Source organism: Arvicola amphibius, chromosome 10 (assembly GCF_903992535.2).
Source record: "Arvicola amphibius chromosome 10, mArvAmp1.2, whole genome shotgun sequence".
NCBI classification, from domain to species: domain Eukaryota; kingdom Metazoa; phylum Chordata; class Mammalia; order Rodentia; family Cricetidae; genus Arvicola; species Arvicola amphibius.
In genome coordinates this window covers 35,056,036-35,079,317 of record NC_052056.1, presented here as the reverse complement: position 1 = coordinate 35,079,317, position 23,282 = coordinate 35,056,036, and the positions used below count along the sequence as shown (strand labels likewise).

Below are 23,282 nucleotides of genomic sequence, written 5' to 3'. Positions count from 1 at the left end.
CAACATTCGCTAGTGCAAACTGGATTGTTTAAGGCCGGTGACATCCTTTCTGATGTATATAACAGATGCCTTCCATATCAAGGAATTCCACTGGGGCACACAAATACTAGCATGGTGATATCCTTTGACACAAGGTATCATGGTTGATATCAGCAAACTCTTTCACAAAGAGCTTGGTCACTGTCTGATAATACTCTTAAGATTAAGACAATAGCAGCTTCTACTGCCCAGACAAGGACTGAGACCTCCAGAGACAATGGAGAATACTATATTTTCCAAACAAAGAAAGGGCCTAAAGCAAAAACACAGAAAGGAATATGGTATGCCTGGAAACAGGAAAGAAAAAGAAAAAGAAAAAAGAAAGAGTAAATATTTTCTTGACACAGCAACTTCTAGAACCAGAGTTCTGGAAAACTCTTAAAACTTGGTTGCTTACTGAATCAGCACTAAGCTATTCAGCTTTCTGCATGTACTAGCTAGTTTTATATATCAGTTGACATAAGCTGGAGTCATCATCATTGTGAAAATGCCTCCATAAGATCTGGCTGGAAGACATTGCTTTTTAAATTACTGATCAATGGGGAGAGCCCAAACCATTATGGGTGGTGCCATTCCTTGGCTGCTGGTTCTGGGTTCTATAAAAAAGCAGGCTGATCAAGCCATGAGGAGCAAATCAGTAAACAGCATTCCTCTATTGCCTCTCCATCAGTTCCTGCCTCTAAGTTTCTGCCCTGCATGTGCTCCTGCCATAACTGCACTTGATGATAAGCTGTTATGTGAAATTGAGTAATAAAAACGCTTTTTTCCCCCACAAGTTGCTTTTAGTAATGGGATTTCATCATAGCAATAGTGAACCTAACAAAGGCACTGCATTAGAGCTCAGAAAGCAAAACTTTTCTTCTGTCTTCCTCTTTCTACATTCCACTTTTGCATGGTCAACAGATAGACTACAAACCTGCTTACCTTAATTGTCTCTGGGACTATGTCCCATGAGCCACTGCCCATGAAACTGCTTACAGACTTCTGCTACCTTGCCTAACTCTTTTCTCGACTTTTAACACAAAAATAATAACTTTAGTTTTTGCTGTCTATATCTTTGCTCTTGGCAGTTACTAAGAGTTAAAACTTGGCTGTTTAGTCTCTCACACTTCAAAAGTTTGTCAAGTTCTTAAATTTTAACTCGGACTAAAATATGTGAAAACACATGCATCTCCTTGTCACAGGCAATATGGAATTATACTATAAATTACCTTTCTGTGGGTTTGCTGCATGCCGGACCCTAATTCTTAAGTTTATTCAAGCAAAGTTTGAAAATAGTCACTGCCTCTCAAAGGCCAAGCAGAGAAAGAACTGGACTTCCGTTCTCAATATGTTAGCAGCTCTTTTGCAATCCCAAGCAAAACATTTATGTTTCCAATACTTTCAGCTTATCCCTAGTAAAATGAAGGGTAGCAGCATTTTCTAGCTAGTTACAGATCTAAAGCACTGGGAGATAATGAGGAGAAATATGTAACCTGATGGATGGGCTTTACTCTTACTGCATTCCTTTCTCACTGCCTTGTGGTCATTCACAGAATCCCATTTCTTACACTATATTGCACAGGTTATTTTTTAAAAACAACTCCTTCATCTGATAGGTGCGATGAAAAAGACACATGCATAATTATTACAAACTGTATCACAAAAGAAAGGAAGAGGGATTATTTTTTTATGAAAACCAACCTATATAAACAATTACATTTAATTAAGCAAGATTAATGAAATTCATGGATAGAAAACTCAACCAGTAAATGAACCACGCCCTTAGATAAAGCAGGGAAAACATTAAGAGACATGAGGAACACACACACATTGTTCAAAACCAGTAAGTCAGAACAACATGTGAAATTTGTCAAGGTTAAAAAGCAAAAGGAGCCCAAATTGTGAGGTTTTTTTGAATGCTGTAGTGAATAGTCACTTTCAACAGACCTACAAAATCATTTAGAGAACATAAGGGACTCCCATGATGTCAAGTTAAAAGCTGCAATGACCTTTGCTTTGTGTCCTAGTTTTCTCTTCTATTGCTTTGATAAAACATTCTTATAATAGGCTATTTAAAGGAGGGAAGTGATTATTTGACTTATTCTTCCACATCACAATGAATCACTAAGAGAAGTCATGGTCGAAACTCAAGCAGAATCTGCAGAGGTACATTGATTACAGGCTTGCTCATATAGCTTTCTTAGAAACTTCATGATAGCTCACCTAAGCAGTGTGGTGGACCCACCAATAACATTTTTTTTAAAAAATTATAATCTCAGAGTAGTGGCCTCAGGTTGAGTGCTGGGCAATCCTTGAATTAAGGTTCCTCATCCAAAGTTAGTCATGTTGGGTCAAGTTGGCAGTAAGCAATAAACAGGCTTTATTTGGGATTGAATGGATTATGTGATACAGAGTAGAATAAATGGGGCAGGGTTTTGGAAGGCACCAAGGAAATTGCTTTCAAGGTTAATTTATGATTGAATCTTTCTTTCAAATAGGAGGAGATTCAAGTATAGCAGTTCAGTCTCATCTGAAATAGATTTTGATGAAGCTATGTTGGGCTTCAGCATGATGCCATAAAATTGAAGTACAGGTTTATGTAAGGAAGGAAGGACATTAATGGGGAGAAACATAGTGGAATGAGGGTCAGTAGCACAGCTGTAGCCCTTTATCAATACAGTATCAGCTACTTAATCCCTCACAGGTTCTTCCTTCTACACTTCTACACCCATGAAACATGAAAAATGCTTAACCTTATCTTTCCTTCCCTTTTTTGGTTGCCCTTTCTTTCTGATCCTTCAATGTTGTAGGAAAGCTTAAGATAATTTCTACAATCTTTGGAGGCCACTTAGAGAATAATTTGGGGAAGGAAGAGATAATCTTAAGCACTCCAACTCTGGTCAAGCAATCAGATGGTCTCATTAGGAGGCTCTACATTTTTCTGTCTTAAGTTTATCTACTACATGGATATACTAAGTCATCAATGTGTCGGGTCAACTGTTCTGTGTTGTTTTGTCTCAAAGAAATAAATACAACACACAAATGTCATCAACAAGAGTAACTAAGAGAATATACATTCAAAAATAACAAATATAAATGATTATTTTATTAAAGTAAGCTAAACCAATAAAGGCAAATACAAATAATGTGTCTCTTTTCCCCCTCAATAGATGTGTAGTCAAGTTATAGTTTGAAGTGCTCATTTAATTCATATAAATATATTAAGTTCATGAATAAGTTTATTCATATACATTTGAATACTTTGACACTTGCTATGAAAAGTTCACAGGTTTGGCTGTGATATAAAGTGTTGGCAGAGAATAGAAGCAGTAATATGTCTTATTATTGTAGGAAAGAGAGGAACAATATGAAAGTGCTCAAGAAAATGAATAGCCTAAAATGGAAAGCATATCTTTATAAAAATCTTTACATCTACTCTGTTTCCCACTTGTTTGAAAATAAAAGTTTATAATTTATAGTGGGAATCACATATATTTAGAAGTTTTATGATTACTTTGTATTGATTATGTTTACTAATTTATGTATAAAGTCAATGTTTTTTTTTACTTAGTAATTTAAGGATATAACATCCAAGGTTAATTCTCTTCTTGCTGTGCTCATTAAAAATGATGAGTGTCTGAACAGTACACAGAGCCTCTTGTTTCTATGACCAGAGGAAGGGTACTAAAGCTAACATTGCAAATGCAGATACTCAGTCTCAAAATAAATTAATGCTATTTATTTTTTCTTTAAAACCATCTCTGCCAAACAATGAGTGAAGTTTATTCCTCATATAAAAGTGAAATTTCACATAAAAACCTTGTTAAATAAAAAATACATAGAATCCTAGATTTATAATATTTATCTAGAGCTCTTTTGCTTTCCCAAAATTGTTGAAGAGTTAATTAATGTTTATTTATGGCATTTTCTAAGGCAAAGGAAATTCATAGGCCATCCCTTTTAGGATAATTTATAATTTCTCTACTATAAAATTTTGATATAGGTGGACAAAAATTTAGGTTTTTTAAATATTTGTTTAATTTTAATAAAATATCTTAGTTATTAAATTGTAGAGACTGTTTCATGCTTTATGCAAGAGATAAAAAATTTCTCATGCCACTATTAATGTTTTCCAACTCCAAGCTTACCATCAGTTAATAGTTTAGTGAAATTTGTGATAATCAATAGCCCATGTGCACTATTGATTAAACCTGTGAATATTCACTTTTATTGCTCAATATTTATATATGCATATGTAATTACACATGCATATATGTAAGAGAACTTTTTTATTTCTTTCCCATCTTTTTGTCATTCAGCATTTTAAACAAATATGAATGTAATGCTAGTATATTAGTGAATAAATATAGTGCTAGAAGATAAAAATTCCTGGGAATAATTTACCACAGAGATTAGAACAGGTTTGGTCCATCATTGTGTACAAAAAGATCACTGTATTTCTACATTGTATTACTTGAAATTTCAATTTAAATGTAGGTAAATTGATGGTCTTTGTTAAGGTTAAGTAAAAATGTTAAATATGTTTATTTAATTAATAAGTCTCCATGAGATGATTAATGTGAGAGAAAAATTATTCTTAAATTAGTTATTCCACTCTCATGATAAGAATATGAACGTTATAATTTTAAATTTAAGTGTATTTTGCAGTGTTATTATATGTTAACAATTGCATTTAAATAACATACTAAAATTAAAAAATTTTATATAGGTAAAAATTTTACTTAGTACTAGCAAAGGTCAGTAATCCACTGAGGTTGGTGTTGTTTTCCTATATAAAAATGATATGATTCCAAGAACTTACAGGGCTTAGTTGAAAGAAATATGCTATATGATTTCCATATGAAAGATAAAAACAATAGATTAGTTTGTCTTCAGTTAATAAAAGTCAATTTCTTCAACAAGACATGATCAGGAAATGCACAAAAGCTTCTGAGAAACAATTTAAGATACAAGATAAATTATTTGCATTTTTGCATCTTACCATGGCAGGATCCCTCAATTTCTTCATACCCTGTACTGCAGATACACCGTCCAAGAGGAACAAGCCAATCTCCATCAGCTCCACAGTAGAGTTTAGGAGTATCCCGCTCTTCAGCACTCTTCACACATGAACCCCGCACTTCAACCAAAGATGAAGAATCAACCCTTGGGATGGTATCAGGAAACATAGCCAAGTTCCGCACAGTGAAGGGGCATTTTTTGTAGAAAACACGGACTGAGACCAGGGCAATGCATGCTCCAATGTCTTGAAAAGCCAAATAAAATCCTTTCCTTTCTATCGGCCCCACCTCACGAATTTCAGTGTTGAGCTTAAGGATGCGATCACCCAAATCCATCTGAGTAAAGCTCTCATCAGCAGCAATTGTGTCGATCTTTATATATTGGCTTGGCTTGAATTTAGTCCCATGGGACTCATCCGATTCTATATAATACAGATTGAATGTTTCTTTACATGTTCCCAGGACCCATGGGATGCTGTTACAATCTCTCAGTGTGAACTTCATCTCCACGTAAATTTTCTGTGCAGCATCACGAGAGATCCAATTAGTCCGAAGCCAGTTGTTTTGGTTTGGTTCCATGACATTGCATACCTGGTATGTATGTATGGGCCTGTTGTGCTCATCCATTTCAGTAATGGCATCCCACTGCACAAAGAAAAAGACAAATAATGAAGAGATTGTAAAACTACTGCCAGAAACAGAAATGTTAATATTTAAGAATATTTTAACAAGAGAGAACGAGATAAAACCGTGCTACGAAACTGTCCAAAGCAACAAAGTAGCATTTTAACCATGGCCGTTTGATTGGAAGTATACAACCTACACTTCTGGGGGCTTTCTCCATTAATCATATGACCAAAACTTGGTAACATTACCTATTTCATAGTGTTGCTGTAAGGTATATGAGATATATATATATATATATATATATATATATATATATATATATCACATATATTTATATATATTGCATATGTATTGCATATATATACATACATACACACACACACACACACACACACACACATATATATATATATATATATATATATATATAAATTCTGGGGATAGCTGGAAAGGTAGATCAGCTTAAAATTAAAATCACATACTGCTCTTGGAGAGGACCCAAAATTTGTTCCCATCATCCACATTAGTCAGCTCACTGTCACCTTCCACCATATATGTAGATGCCCTGACATGATTTTCCTGGCTTCCATGAGCTTCTGAACTATGATGCATGCATGTACACAGAGAATAGACTGAATAAAAATAAAAATATTTATTTGCCTACTAAAAGGATTTAAACATACATTATTTGATCAAAAGTACTGGATCCATTAAAATGTGCCCAGTAGTTTTCCCCAATCTATCTTCATCTATAATTTGTTACAAAGTGAGATATATTAACCACTATGAAATTAAACACTTCTACGTTCTTCTGCAACAGATAAGGATAACTTCTGTGCTGGCTATTTTTCTGTCAACTTCTCACAAGCTGTAGTCATTGGTGAGGAAGGTACCATAGTTTGGAAAATGCCTTCATAATATTGGGCTACAGAGCACATTTTTAATGAGTGGTTGATAAGGGAGGGTCCTTTTCATGGCGGGTGGTACCACCCTAGGTTGGTGGTACAAGAAAGCTAGCTGAGAAAGTGGAGGACAGAATAGTTTGACTCTATAATTAGTCATTATTCTCAAAAACACCATTGGTTGATAGACAACTAGACTGTCATTATCTTAGCACCAACCATTTAAATAATCCACAGATTCCCTGAGAGGTAGAGAAAAACAAGACAAAAGTGATCACAGCTAATATCTATTTCAGTTTGTACTGGACTTGGTGCTATCTGTTGGTGTTCCTACTGCTGTGGTGAAACACCATAACCAAAAGCAACTTGGATAGGAAAAGGTTTATCTTAGTCAGGGTAGTAACCTGGAGGCGGGAGCTCAGGTAGATGTGATGAAGGAGTGCTGCTTACTGGCTTGCTCAACCTGCCTTCTTACAGAATCTAAGACCATGAGCCTAGGCATAAAACCACCCACAATGGGCTGGGACCTCACCCTTCAATCACAAAGAACATGCCCTATAGGCTTCTGGACAGCTGGATCTTACAGAAGCTCTTTGTTCCTAGAGGTTCTGTCCTCTCAGATATCAGATGATTTTAGCTTGACATTCTGTTAGCTTTACATCCAAACACATCACTGTTAAGCTACAACCTTCCTTTTCTTGTTCATCCCCAAGATTACACATTAATATTGATATCACAATATAAGACATTCTCAAACTTAAAAGTATCATTCTTAAAAATTTTAAACACTCCAAATTTAATCTCTTTTAAAATCAGAAGTCTCGCTTAAAATCCAAAGACTCCCAACTTTAAGTTCTCAACTGTAGCCTCTAATAAAATCAAATGCTTTCTTACTTGAAGAGGGAAGAACCAGGGCATTGTCACAATTTGAACAAAACAAAACAAATGCAGTAACAGCAAAAGATTCGATGACTGAAATCCATTCATGATCTTCTGCTCTTCTAGACAGGGCTTCTATCATTTCTCTGGATTTGCCCTATGCATTACACACAGCTTGGATCCATTCCACTACTGCTGCTGTTCTTGGTGGTCAACTCATAGCACTAGCATGGCTAAATGAAGGAGTTCATTGTTGCAACTTGGCTACACCTTCACCAATAGCTTCTCCTATACTCTCCTCAGAGACTCCGTCCTTGCCACACAGTCTAAAGCCTCAGTGGTTCTCCATGACCTCTTTATTCCTTCAAAACCAGTACCATCTGTGTGACTATTCCATTGCCAAATTCAGCAGTCAGCAGAAGATAGGACCTTGGCCATTTCTATAGAACAGCTTCTGGGTTTTGAGACCGAGAAAACACTTCCCAGAAGATTTCAACTCAATGATGTTGGACTCTTCTTGTGACTGCTAATTTCTTAACTCCACCTGACCAGTGTTGATAAACCCAGCAAAGTAAAGTGCTTTTTTTTTTTCTTTTTTCCTCAATGGTTCTGGTCTCTTGTTAATCACAGCTGATTTTTCAGCTCCAGGTAACCAGTACTACAGTATCTTAACTTAAATTGTGCAAAGTCCCTGATGGAGTTTTTTTTCAGTTTTTTTTATTAAAAATTTCCATCTCCTCCCTTCCTTCTCCCCATTCCCTCCCCTCCCCTCCACCCATACCTCCACTCCCTCCTCTCCAGGCCAAAGAGCCATCAGGGTTCCCTACACTATGTTGAGTCCAAGGTCCTCCCAACTCCCTCCAGGTCCAGGAAGGTGAGCAACCAACTGACAAGGCTCACAGTGAGCCCGTCCTTGTCGTAGAGACCAAGCCCATCACCATTGTCCTTGGCTTCTCGGTCAGCCTCTACCGTCAGCCACTTTCAGAGAGTCCGGTTTGGTCAGATGTTCCATCAGTCCCATTCCAACTGGACTTGGTGGGAGCAGGGAAGCATATATCTTAATTAAGGGAGCCATCTGAGAGTTGTCAAGACACTTGACTCTAGAGGGGTTCCCAGGTGTCCAGGGAGATGCCCCCAGCTAGTTCCTTGGGCAGCTGAGGAGAAGGAACCAAAAAAGGCCAGATCCTATAACCATACTCATGAATATCTTGCATATCACCATAGAACCTTCACCTGGCGATGGATGGAGATAGAGACAGAGCCCCACATTGGAGCACTGGACTGAGCTCCCAAGGTCCTTATGAGGAGCAGAAGGAGAGAGAACATGAGAAAGAAAGTCAGAACCGTGAGGGATGCGTTCACCCACTGAGACGGCGGGACAGAACTAACGGGAGATCCCTGATGGAGTTTTGAGTGACTCTCCCACTTTTCTGTGAAACGTCACAAGCCAGGCCTCTATCTAAGGCATTTCTCTTCATATTCCTATCTAATAACCTCCACAAACAACTCACCCATCTTTGAAGATTCAATGACTTTTCTGGCCCACAATTCCAAAATCCTACAATTAAACAAAAACAATATGCTATGTAACAAGGAGAACCCTAAGAGAAACATATATTGATCCCCCTGGGAGTGGGGAAATTGACAAGATCTCTTGAGAAAATTGGGAGCATAGGGGTTGGGAAGAGAAGGGAGGGCAAAGGGTAGGAGAAGAGGATGGGAATGGAGAACTTGAGGGAGCAGGATTGTTCAGATCGGAGGAGAACAGAGACATCGAGCAAGGAAAGAAATATCTTGTTAGAGAGAGCCATTATAGGGCTAGCAAGAAACCTGACACTAGAGAATTTCCCAGGAATGCACAAAGATGACCTCAGCTAAGACCCTAAGCAACAGTGAAGATAGTGACTGAAGAAGGTGATTTGCCCTTAATGACTATCTTGAATGTCATCACAGAACCTTCATCCAGCGAAGGATGGAAGCAGAGGCAGAGACCCATAGCATATCACTGAGCTGAGCTCACAAAATCCAGTCAAATAGTGGGTGGAGTGAGAACAAAAGCAAAGAGATCTAGACCATGATGGGGATACCCACTGAAACAGCTTATCTGAGCTAATGGGAGCTCATTGACTGACAGTGGGAAACCAGCATAGGACCAAACTAGACTCTCTGTATGTGGGTGACAGCTGTGTGGCTGGGGCAGAATGTGGGGCCACTGGCAATGAGACGAGGATTTGTCCCTACTGCTTATCCTGGCTTTTTAGAAACCATTCTCTTTGGAGTGATACCTTGCTTAGCCCAAATATAGTGGGCAGGGTCTTGGTCCTGCCTCAAAGCAATGTGCTAGACTTCGTTGACTCCCTATGCGAAACCTTACTCTCTCTGAGGAGTGGACTGGACAGGGGTGGGACAGTGGAAAGAACTGGAGGAGGGAAGGGAATGCAAACTGAAATTGGTATGTAAAATAAGAAAAGATTTTTTTTTCTGAAATAAATAAATAAAATTAAGAAAAAGAACAATACCCCCAAATCCTGATACCAATATCTATCTTAGTTGAGGTTACTCTTGCTGTGATGAGAAAACATGACCAAAACAACTTAAGGAATGAGTTATTTTCACTCACATTTCTATATAACAGTTCATCACCAAAAGCATTGATTTCAGTACCTCAAGGATGTCAGGGATCTGAATGCAGGAGCTCATGTAGAGGTCATGGAGGTGTGTTTCTTACTGTCTTGATTCTACTGACTACTCAGCCTAATTTTATATAAAGCTGAAATCCTCAAGTCTAAGGATGAAACCACAAACAATGGGCCTGCCCCTCCTACCATCAATCAATAATTTAAAAAATGCCCTACAAGCTTGCCTATAACCCTGTCTTATGGAAGCATTTTCTTAATTGAGGTTCCATTCACTCAGGTGACATTACCTTGCATCAAATTGGCATAAAACTATTCCTCACACAATCAAAAACCTTAACCAACTCGAATCTCCCTTTAATAGTTTTGGCTTAGTACAGCTTCACTTCCCTGATGGTCTATTAGGGGAAGCCAGCAACTGGTACTAAAAAGCTATGACTGTAATTTTTTTCCAACATAAATAAAAAGGTATGTTATTATTGGTTCCAAGACATTTCTCCACTTATATAAACAAGGCATTCAGGCAAACTGAGTGAATAGACCAGGAGATAATCTTGTGTACTCCTTGCTATGGTTATGTTACATTATGTATAATAAAAGGTATATCCCAGGTGATCTCTTTTTGCCTTCATGTAAGATCATGGAACTAAACACAAAGAAATAATCATCTGAAACAGCAGAATAAAATGGTGGCAGAGACCAGAGCAAGCTCTAAATGAACCAGACATATCCCTGATAGAGAAGAAGCATCTCAACCGTTTGAGAGCCACCAGGATAGGAAGATAAAAGGTCCAGCAGTTATGAGATAGGAAAAGTTGGAGGAATGGCAAAGCTGCTTTAAGGAACAAGACAAGAGGAAGTTCAGGCTTTAGTCCCTGGAAGATTTCTGCAGAACTGTAATATCTGTAGGGTCAAGGGTCTCAGACACTTCAGACGGAGACATTATTACTAACTTATTAAATCTAGATTCCTAGCCCTATGTAAGTATGGCAACATTAGTGATTGCTAAGGGCTAAGGAATCTCTACCTACAACTGTTTATAGCGTAATGCCTACCACTCAGGGATCCCAATAGTTTAGATACACACAAGAGTTATGTTTTTAGAGCTAACTCCTATGCGACAAGCTGCTATTGTAACCTCTCTGATGTTCCTGTTTGTTGCTGTTCCATACCTAGAGATACAACAGCTGTCAAATACAAGACCTCAAAGAGCTTCTCTTTGTCTATCCAGACTTTGCATCTGGATAAAGTAAAAATTAAAAACTGGTAAAATTTTGATAAAAAATAAGTATAGACAAGGCTTTAGATTAATAAAAGAAATATTCCAGTCATTCTTTCAGTCATGACAATACAGTAGTTAAGCTGTCTTCATTAGAGACTATGTTGCAGCATAGGGATAATATAGCACATGACTATCAATGAGCAAATGACATGGTAGGAAAACAGTAATGAAATACATCACAGATATGAAGAGAAAGAAATAGACAATTTTTTGAGGTCTCCTAAAATCAACCTCCGTAAGGAGGTGGCACTTATGCAATTATGGAAACAATAGATCAGAGAGAAGTCCGTCAGTCCAATTACAAGACAATAAGTGTATGGATATAATTTAGGGAGCAAACTGGGTAAGAAATGCCTAGAGAGCCGATCTGAAAGTCTTTCCAAGTATCATGAACTTTGCCTTTTGTTCTGAGCTCAGTATTTGGATTGCCTTCCCTATTTTGTGCTAAATTCAAGCATGCTAACATGGCAGTTGACCCCACAGGAAGACCTGGCTAACCATTTTTAATAAAGCAGTTTATTAACACATTTGAATACCTTGAAATCAGTTAGTATTATCAGGTATACCCCTCAAAATATTTTTTTTAAATTATTTGTTTTTAAAAAGATTTTTTTCATTTTACATACCAATTAGAGTTTCCATTCCCTCCTCTCCTCCAGTTCCCACCAGAATCCTCTATGCCTCACCCCCATCCACTCCTCAGAGAAGGTAAGACTTCCCATGGGGAGTCAGCAAAGTCTATGACATTGCTTTTAGGAAGGACCTAGGCCCATGCCACTATATCTGGGCTGAGCAAAGTATTCCTCCAAAGAGAATGGGTTCTAATAAGTCTGTAAAAGCAGTAGGGATAAATTGTGATCCAACTGCCATTGGACCCACAGTCTACCCAGCCATACAACTGTCACCTAGTTTGATCCTATGCTGTCAGCCTGGAGCCAATGAACTCCCATGTTGCGGGAGCTCCTTCCTCACCTTCAGCCAATAGCCGCTGAGATAACAGCCCATTGGGGCATGGTCTCTCTCTTTAAAAAGGCAGCCATTTCCCTCCACTTGCTCTCTGGCTTCCAGCTCCGCTTCCAGCCACTATGCTCCCTTCCTGATTGCACAGAGGGCTGTTGTCTGGGATGGTGATCTGTAAGTTTTTCCCCTTCAAATAAATAACCATTCTATTAATCATAATTCCAAACTGGTGTGGGATTGTTTGTGACTTATGCCTTCACTCCCATTAGCTCAGGTAAGCTGCTTCAGTTAACCTCATCATGGTCTTTTACCCCTTTGCTCATATTATCGCTCTTCCCTCTCTTTGACTAAACTTTGAGCGCTTAACCCAGTGCTCTGCTGTGGATCTCTGTCTCTTCTTCCATCAGTTGCTAGATGAAGATTCTATGGTGATATTTAATATCATATGAATTCACTCGTACGTGGTCTTTAGACATAAAGCAAAGAAAACCAGTCCACAATTCACAATCCCAGAGAACCTAGACAACAATGAGGACCATAAGGGAGACATACATGGATCTAATCTATATTGGAGGTAGAACACAACAAGAACTCCTGAGTAAATTAGGAGCATGGGAACCATGGGACAGGGTAGAAAGGGAGGGGAGAATAGGGGGAGGAGCGGAGAAAAATGTATATCTCAGTAAAATCAATTAAAATATAGAAAAAGAAAGATAATCATCAATCTGACTACAGGACAAGGCCAGTTGAGGCACCTTCTCCACAGTTGTGGTCATCATTGTGGATTCCTGGAAATTTCTCTAGTGCCAGTTTCTTGTTACCCATAGTGGCTCCTTAAATCAAGATATCTCTTTTCTTGCTCTTTTTTTATGTACTTCCCCTATGTGGACCACCCAGTTCCCTCAAGTTCTCCTCCCCCTCCCTTTCTCCCCTCCTCTTCTCCTTCAGAACTCCTTTCTCCCCTCACCCACATGCTCCCAATTTTCTCAGGAGATCTTATCTATTTCCCTTTCCCAGGAAGATCCATGTATGTTTCTCTCAAGGTTCTCCTTGTTACCTAGCTTCTCTGGGGTCATGAACAATAGACTTGTTATCCTTTGATTTATATTTAATATGCACTAATGACTGAGTACATACCATGCTCATCTTTCTGAGTCTGGGTTACCTCACTCAGGATTTTTTTTTCTGCTTCCATCCATTTGCATGCAAATTTCAAGATATCATTTATTTTCACTGCTGAGTAGTACTCCATTATATAAATATACCACATTTTATCTATTTTGCACATGTATACTCTGTTAGTAATTTATTTGTATAGTTACAATAAAATTACTAGTTAATAAGTAATATTTGAGAATCTTCATAGTTTTTGAGGGAAAACATTTGTGTCTTAAGAGTCTATCCTCTCGATTAGATGATACTGCCAATACAAATACTATGATGTATAAAATAAGCATTCTCTGGTACCCTACTTCAGTGACTTAGAATAAGATTATTTAACACATTCTGTTTACAGTATTTTTTTACTTTAATTGGCTGTGGAGAGTCACTTCATTTAAGTGGGTTGAGCTGAGAGTTGGTATAATTTCTAACCTAAGGGATAATCACTTCAGTATCTAGGACTGTTATGATATAAAGTCTTTCTAACTGCTACTGTAAATGTACACAAATCCTGGCATTATCTTTTAGGCAAGGTTAAATCTATATCTATACATATCATGTAGCTTGCTTTTGATCCAGAAGACAGTTTCCATAGAAATCAGTTACTTTCAAACTGTTTATCTAATTGTATAGACTGTAACCATTGCTTGTCAGGGGTGCATCTGTCATCAAATGGAGAATGATGTTGAGTCTCCCATCTAATTCCATTTATTTTACCAATAATGTGAGTCTCAAATAACATTTATATTTAGAATTAAAGGCAATATTATATTTAATCAATCAACAGATATGTTAATAACATCGAGTCAGATAATATAAAATCTGAAAACTTCCAAAAATCAAGTAACTATCATTTATCATGTCTTAAGTAACAAAAATCAAGTCTCAAGTAACACATTTAAAATAATAAAATATAAAAACAATCAAAAATCAGGTAACAGTAATATTTACCAAATGTCAAGTAACATAGCTCAAGTACCAAGGCTGGTGAGTAGCAGTCCAAGTCTTTATCCCAGTACCTGGGAAGCAGAGGCAGGTGGGTCTTTGTGAGTTCAAGGCCAGCCTAGTCTACAAAGGTAGTTCCAGAAAAGCAAGGGCTATACAGATAAACCCTGTCTTGGAAAGCAAAAGCAAACAAACAAACAAACAAACAAACAAAAATTCAAGTCTCAAGTAACACTTTGCATTGTATTTTCTAGACCATAAAAGGAGTAAACTAATTTCCAAATATTTATTAATAAACAGTGAGTCAGGTAATATAATAATAAAATCTGAAAACTGTCAAAAATTAAGGTCCAAAGTTCACAGAATTTTACCTAAAAAAGAACCTTGAGAAACATTCTTGTATCATCCACTGATTATTCTTATCATGGACAAATTTCTATTCAGATTTGATTATATTTCTTATGGAAGGTATGCAATGATTGTCCATGCTAAATCCGTAACTTTCCAAATAGTGTATAGCTTTGTTCAAGAGCAAAAATGATTGATCTTCTACACTTAATAATTTCAGACTCTATCTCATTAGGTTAAAACATTAACATGTTCATCTATAAACTCCTAAAAAATGAATCTAAGGTATTTAAAATTCTATATAAATGTCTCTTATATGGGAGAATATGTTAAGATATTAATATGCTTATGTAAATGTAGTCTACATTGGGGTTTTTTATATAAAGAAGACTGAACTAGATAGGTTATACAACATAGGAGAAAACATAGCACTATTATTTTGCTATCTGGAAATAGTACCTAACTGACTTCTAATGACCTACAGTTTTACACATGTATTAGTGCATTTCTTAACCCTTACCAGGGATGCTTCTATTTATATAAGATAGTGATTAAAGCAAAGACCTAAAATAGGCTAAAAAGAAGAGAAAAAAGAGACTATAGACACTCAACCCTAGCTTGGATATCTATATGAAAAATACCTTTAACCCAAGGTTTAGTGAGCACTGCAGAAGAAGGGTAGGAGGAAAGATTGTCCTTTGGACACAGTAGAGTAGCTGCACTAATGAACTCATCAACCTTGACAGCATGCATAATTGTATAAGCTCATGCAGACCAAATTCCAGCATGGAGAGAGAATCAGCCTTCATGTTTGAGACCTTAGGAGCGCTGGTCAAATCATCAATGTTGGACTAGGAAAGGTCAGTTTTCTTTAAGAATATTGCCCCTGGCAAATTGACCATTCTACAGTTAAAGGCCACACACCAAAGAATATATAGGCAGGACAAATTGAACTTCACAGAAAAAAAGAGTACACAGACTTGGGAGAGTAGGAAATGGGAAAGGGGAAATGGGTACAAGTTGGGAAGAAAATGGATATAATAAAAACAACTCATCTGAAATTCTTTAAGACCTAATATTAAGGAGAGATAAGAGCCCTATCTGATGCAATGTAAAAGATAAATGTGAATTTTCAAACAGAATGCATCAATATGCATAGGATGGCATAAGATTTTCCACATTGAATTTAAGAAGCCTTACAGATAATGGTGTTTACTAAAAACATGAAATTGGAATTGTACTTAGATACCAGAACAGTCAAAAGGTCTAACTGTTAAACTTTATCTACTGCAATAGTCCAAAGAAATGGATATTAAATTTCAAAATTGAATCTATTTGGCTAAAAATTAAGGTATATGTTAAAAGTTGTTCTAGACATAAAAGATACAACACTTACTATTCAGTATCAGGAAATGTAAAATTATTTCATATATTAGGTACATTTCTCAGAAAACAAAGAATTTATGAGTTACATATCATTATATAGTTTCTAAGTACTAAAATCAGGCTCTGAAAACTGCAGGCATAAGATTAGCTAGCATGTGACTCTCAAGAGCAAATATACTATGTTTCTCAATATATTTTCAATTATAAGTCATTTCAGTAAATTAATAAAAATAAAACAATAAAGCTTCAAATCTGTTTCATTTTGTTACTATATGAAGTTAACTACATAAATCCATGTATCTAGGCTCATATCAAAGTATTTCAACTTTTTATAACTATGAAGAAGGATGAGGCAGTTCCCAGACTCCCCACTCCCAACTTTGGCCAAGTACACTTCCATACCACCTACTCACACTTTCTTTAACCCCACAAAGAACTCTACATATAAGCTTTTCTTAGCCATTATGTAAAACTTGGGCCCTCATCTTTCTGACAGCATTGATCCTTCATTCATTTTGAGTTGAGGGCATACCAGGACTATTTCCAGTCTTTGAGGCTGAATGCCATTGTCCAATATCTTCCCCCAAAGAAGCCATGATGTTCCTGAAAGTTAATAAAGCTATTAAGCAGACAAAATTTGCAAAGCCACAATGTTCCTAAAAGTAGATGTGACCCATTCAAGAAATAAATTCATGAGTCTAGAAGCTGTTTCTTCCCTTCATCAAAAAAACAGAAAACAGAAAAACAAAACAAAACAAAACTATCATAGGATCTAAGAGGTAAATCTCCTTTTCCCTCACTTCTCCAGTTTCATGAAGAAGAAAGCATCATGAAGGAGAAAATGGGCAAGCCTACCTAAAGTTCTAGGTACTGACAAAATTATATCTCTTCCTAATTATAAAGATGACAGTAATTATTAAAAATATTCAAATTAGGTTTATAAAATATTATAATTAGAATTGGTCAAATGCAGAAGCATAAATATCAGCAACTATGCAAAATCCAAATATGTGGCTTGCTTTTGTAATCCCAGTGTTGAGGAGGCAGAGACAGGAGGATTTTTTTTCCTCAGTGTCCATTCAGGGGATCTGAGTCACAAGTCCAAACTGTGCTGGCTACTTTTTGTCTTTTGAAGAAACTAGAGTCATCTAGGAATAGAGAAACTCAAGTGAGGAATTAACTTCATTAGACTGACTTGAAAGTAGGTCTGTGAGAATTAATTTTCTTAATTGATAATAGATGTTGTAGGGCAAAGCCTAAAGTGGTGTATGCTATCAATAGTAGCTGACCTTGGGCTGTATGAGAAAAACAGCTGAGCAAGCCAGAAAACATAAACCAATAGGCATTTCTCCATGGTCTCTGCTTCAGTACCTACCTATAGGATTCTATCTTGATTTTGACCTGTCTTTCCTGAATGATACACTGAAATTCTAAGCTAAATAAACTCTTTTTTGTTTGTTTGTTTGTTTGTTTTTCGAGACTGGGTTTCTCTGCAACTTTTTTAGAGCCTGTCCTGGAACTAGCTCTTGTAGACCAGGCTGGCCTCGAACTCACAGAGATCCGCCTGCCTCTGCCTCCCGAGTGCTGGGATTAAAGGCGTGCGCCACCACCGCCCGGCTAAACTCTTTATTCTCAAGTTGGTTTTCATCACTATTTTATCGCAGAAACAGAAAAATAAAACCAAGCAAAAAGCACAATAAGAATAACCCACAACAGGTCATAAGGTTTATGATTTAAATGAACCTCATGCGGCCCTAAACCTAGATGAGGAGATATTGACTGTTGACTGCTTCTAGGGGAGGGAAAGTTATCTTTCTTTGGGGGTTGTGATGTGACCATGAATAGTTTGTTCATATGCAGTGGATAGCCCCATATCCATCACTACATGAGCAACACTAATTAGAGTCAATAGAAGATATATATATATATATATATATATATATATATATATATATATATATATGTGTGTGTGTGTGTGTGTGTGTGTGTGTGTGTGTACATATATATTTTCCATTTTATATTAGTATATAATTGTATATTAAAAGAAAACAAAGGAAAGGAGAGGAGAAGAGGAACATAATGATGAAGGGGAGACATGTTGAGGGGAGTCTGAGAGGGATGGAGGAGAAAACGGAGTGATTATGACATATTATAAGCATGTATGAAATTCTTAAAAGGTAAAAAAGGAATAGCAAAAAATACAAACAAAAGAAACAAAAATACATACAACAGTTTATACTGAATGTGTAGCATATGATAATTTCTATAAATGAGTATAAGGTAGGTATTTGGACTCTTGATAAATAGTCAAAGGGATTATGAAAATGTTTGTAGCACAGGTTTTAGTTTCAGTATCAGTACAATGGCATAAATATTAAATATTAAGGAATCATCAAAGTACTGAAAGCTTGAAGGAGAAAAGTAATTGTACTTTAAAGAAATAAAGGGTTCAGTAATTCAATCTGAACATTGGTGTTTCATTTCTTCCAGCAATTCTGGTATTCATGAGGCACTGAGGGTAGGATTTCTATGAGTTCAAGACTATCTGGGCTACACAGTAAATGTCAGGTCAGCCTGTCCGACACACTCTATCTCTCCCATCTTAATCTCTCTCTCTCTCTCTCTCTCTCTCTCTCTCTCTCTCTCTCTCTCTCTCTCTCTCTCTCTCTCTCTCTCTCTCTCTCTGACTTTATATCTGTCTGTCTATCTATTATCTATCTATCTATCTATCTATCTATCTATCTATCTATCATCTATCTATCTATCATCTATCTATCTGTCCATCTATCATCTCCTCTCTTTTATTCTTGCAATCTCTTTCTCTTTCTGGTACACACACACACAAAAGAAAACCAGCAAGGGATCTAGAAAACATTCATTATGGCAGAGAATGTATAGATTAGTGTATAAAAGTGAACTGTATTTACATACTTTTAGGCATCTTTAGCTCCATGCTACACATGTTCAGTGGATTAAAGTGTCCACTCCTTTTTTTCTTTTCTTTTCTTTTTTCCCCACTCCTTTTAAAAACAAATACTTAACTAATTTTCTAATGAATTGTTTACATGTAAACAATTTTACAGAAATTAAATGAGGAAGAACATATCAAAACTGTCATTCACTTGTTCATCTATGACATCTACCTGCTTTTAACAGCACTGCCACTGAATCAGATATTCTGAGTCCTCTATGGAATACCATGACTTCAGTTTGTAATGTCTTCCACATCCATTTGAGCTTAAAGAATTCCTTCTACCTGTTCTCAGCAGTGGGAAGAGACTGAAATTTTAAAAGGATGTGATCCAGCCAAATAAATTTAGGTTACTGGGGACATAAAATAATTGTACAGATCCATGGCCCTTCCTCCTCTCTTTTCACTTCCTGAGTGCCTTGGGGTAAGCAATACAATACAATCACACCATGATGTACTCTAGGTTATAAGGCCAAATGAAATGGAATTGGAACCCAGTGTAAGCTATTTCTCCACATAAATTGATCCTCTAGATATTTATCCACAGCAGCAGAATGATTACATATTATATAACAATTTGTCAAGCTCATCAAACTAAAGCAAAAATACATGTTTTTCAGGGAATGAGAGTTTGGCTTATTTAGGCTTTAAGGTTAGAATAAGTAAGACAGAAAGGCTGCTCTGACTGTAGTCATTTTTTGAGATCTTTTTTTAACTTCAAAGGATGGATATATTAACTACAAAGTGATGGATAAAAAATATAGAAACTTGATCCATGGGATATTTTGGTTAACCAAAGATGAGTTAGACTAAAGGATTTCTTTTTAATGTCATATGCTTCAAGATTACCTTGAAGATAATAACCTTGGAGAAACTATTTAAATGTTGAAACATCATTGTTGGTGATATCAATCCACCATGGTAGGACAGATATTTTAGAAATACATAAGGTAACTGACAAGCTTTAAACCGACCATGTACAAGAGCAAAGTCTCTTAGCTTTCTTTTCTGTGTTCTTGGATGCTTCATGTCTTTTAAATGCCACGGAGACTGTGCTCAGCCCTAAATGGAACATATTTAACATAGTCCCTCTTCCAAGTCTCAGGAACTGTGGCCTAAGAGGGAAATGGAAAGAGTATAGAGTCCACGGGCGGTGGATGAATACAAGGACACAGTAGCCTCTGGATACAACAGGGCATCTGAACTTATAAATGCTCAGTGCCCAGGAAACACATACACAAAGTCTCTGCAATGCCAAACCAGACATAATCCAAGCATGGAAATGGGAGCTGGGCAAACAATAACACTCTTGGCTGGGGAACAACTCTCAGTAGTATGCTGCTGAGAACAGAGAGACAGTTTTCACTAAGAATGTAATCATGGAAAAGTCTACCATGCTTCAGTGAAGACCTCACATTTAAGAATATTTGGGCAGAACAATCTGGTCTTAAAATGTTGAAAATAGAGAGGCTCAAAATTGAGTGGGTGGGCAAGAGGGGATATTTGGAAATAGTTAAATTTTAAAATAATTAAAACATATTGTAAGAAATTCTTATAGAACTAATAAAATATTGTCAGGAGTTAGAAATTGGGTATATTGAACTCCTAAAGGCTGAACAGTTCTTACAGAGAGCAAAAAACTGGGTTTTTGGGTATGTACTTTATATACCAAGATGGTATTGTATATACCTAGAGGCCAATGTTAAATCTATTGCCACTGATTTTCCTAATCTAACCTTCACATACTTTGATGATTACTCTTGTCAGATTTAATGGAGTAAGTAGCACGTAACAGATTATAAACCACATCCCTTATGTAGCACAGGATGAAAGGTCATAAATGGGTTAGGCCATGAGGACTCTGACTGATGAGTGGTTAATAACTTGATGGAAATGAAAAGTGATAGCATTATTGGGAGGATACGAAGTGTAATGGGTCAGGGTGATTCTAAAACAACAGTTTCATCTCTCACATGTGGACCTTTTACTGGTTCCTTGTTTCTTCGTTCTACATCTTTTATACCTTGACTTGAACAACCCTGTTCTACCACATCTTCCCCACCACAATGAGGTTAAACCCATGAGACTGTTGTAAAAGACATCTGTTTTCCTTTACATTTTTTCTTTGGTGGTCTATATGCTCACAGGAACACAGGTTTAACACAGAGAGAGAGACAAAAATTTCCTTTATTGATCAAGTATTTGCCTCGTGATCAATTATTAGAGTCAGTATAAAAAATTGTACAGTGATTGATTATCAACACTTTTCTTGTTTTGTTTTAAAAATAATTAAATAGTGTTTGTGGGTTATTTATTTATTTATTTTAATTTTCATATCCTTGTAAGGACCTTTGCCTTGTCTTTTCCTCAGATACCCTTATGTATGATTCTGGCATAGACTGCCCTCTACCACATGCAAACCAGAAGTTCTATGACTTTTTGTGATATGTGACTTCTTCTATGAGATTCAAGCCATTGGTAAACTTCCTTCCATATATTTTCATTTGTTTTGTTGCGGACACACCAACTTCATTATATCCAACAGGACATTCTCAAAATAGCCATATGGTTCTTAAAACGTTGTCTCTGAAACAACTTATCAAATACAACTAATTTTTGCTTAGATAAAATTTTAGTAGGCAGAGCTGGGCCAAGAAACTTCTGTTCATCATATGTAACTTATGTATCCACCACTCAATGCAAACAAGAAACATTTGATGAAACTGTCACAAGACAAAACGAGATTGTCTGTTCTATTCATATAAGACAGACAAAAGATGGAACTGGAGGACATTCTTTCCTGCAGAAGAACACAGGGGTTGTGCCTAACTTTTCTGAGCTACTTGTTATATTTTGGTGAATTATTTTTTAAATTCCAAGTCTTCAGAAAAAAAATGGGAACATGAATACAATCTAAACACATTTTCATGACATTGTTAAAAAGTCTATGAAATATTAAATTTGCACACTTAAAACATGAAAACACAGCATGAAGCAATAGAAGTGTCCTGTTTCAATGTCAGTTACACTAAAGCAAGCATCTGACAGGACAAAGCAACAGAAAGCAGAATGAGAGGTTTCATTATTTTAATCCAGTGGTTTTCTACAGTTACTCAGTTTACGCATATGTAAATGTTTCACTGCCAAAAATCAAGTTATGGGTTTGTTTTAAATAGAAACAACCATTTTACCAACTCCATATATACAACACATGATTAAATTTGGCCAGTATGTGTGCTTATATTGGGGCCTCCTTTCATGTAGGACTATTTATCCACTGGGGATCTTTCTACAGTCCCACTTGAAGTATGTATTGGATAGAAGTGATGGGAAGTATGAGTAATCTACAGTTCACTTATGCCTGGAGGTTCTTTTATAAACACCCACACCCACATGTGATGTTTTATTTCCATAACAAGCTGAATAAAGTAGGCCAAAAAAACTAAATTCCTTTTAGGTATAGAAGGCTAGAATAAAAAAAAATAATTCTCAAAGGAACTGGCTGTCATTGAGCATTCGAATTGCTTTCTTTCCATGGAGAATAGAATAAGGCAATCAAGTAGCCTTCCTAGGCAAAGAACGTTCTGATAATATGAAGGAAAATTGACCCGCGCATTCAAAGCACTAACGTGAATTACTCAGATTGATGCTTTCTTTTTTAAGTCTTTAGAACTGAACAGGAATATAATAAATGTTTATTGCGATATAAACTTAAATTTAAAACAATTGAAGACAGTCTATTTTTTAAAATAAAATAGACTGGTGGAAATCTAGTTTGAAAAAATTAATATTTTCTAGGGGAAAATATAAATATGGATGTCCTTAAAGCACACAGCAAAGAAACATCATGTTTGAGGAAACCACACTGCAGACTCATCAAGATCCTATGCAGCAGCAAGACTGACTAGACTGGGGAGTGGTGCAATCAGCACAACTTGTTAGTAAGCCCAAAGAATTTTATGTACCTGCATTAAAGTGTCATCTTGGAGCACTATAAATTATAACTTTAAAATATCATTAAAATGGAAAACACAAAAGATAACCATATATCCATGAATGAAAAAATATATCGGATATTACATATGCAAAAATAAGAGCCAGAAGAAGTCGAAGAAGAAGAAGACTTACAGCATTGAAGAACAA

The 23,282-nt window shown here is 36.5% G+C and overlaps 1 protein-coding gene across 1 annotated transcript in view; it reads right to left on the bottom strand.

Moving 5' to 3' along the window:
* Nucleotides 1-23,282, bottom strand: part of Epha6 (EPH receptor A6) — a 917,349-nt gene that overhangs the window by 752,948 nt on the left and 141,119 nt on the right. The window contains exon 3 of the mRNA XM_038345322.1: nucleotides 5,024-5,687. Within this exon, the coding sequence (XP_038201250.1) occupies nucleotides 5,024-5,687 (664 nt within the window). The remainder of the gene's footprint in view (nucleotides 1-5,023; nucleotides 5,688-23,282) is intronic.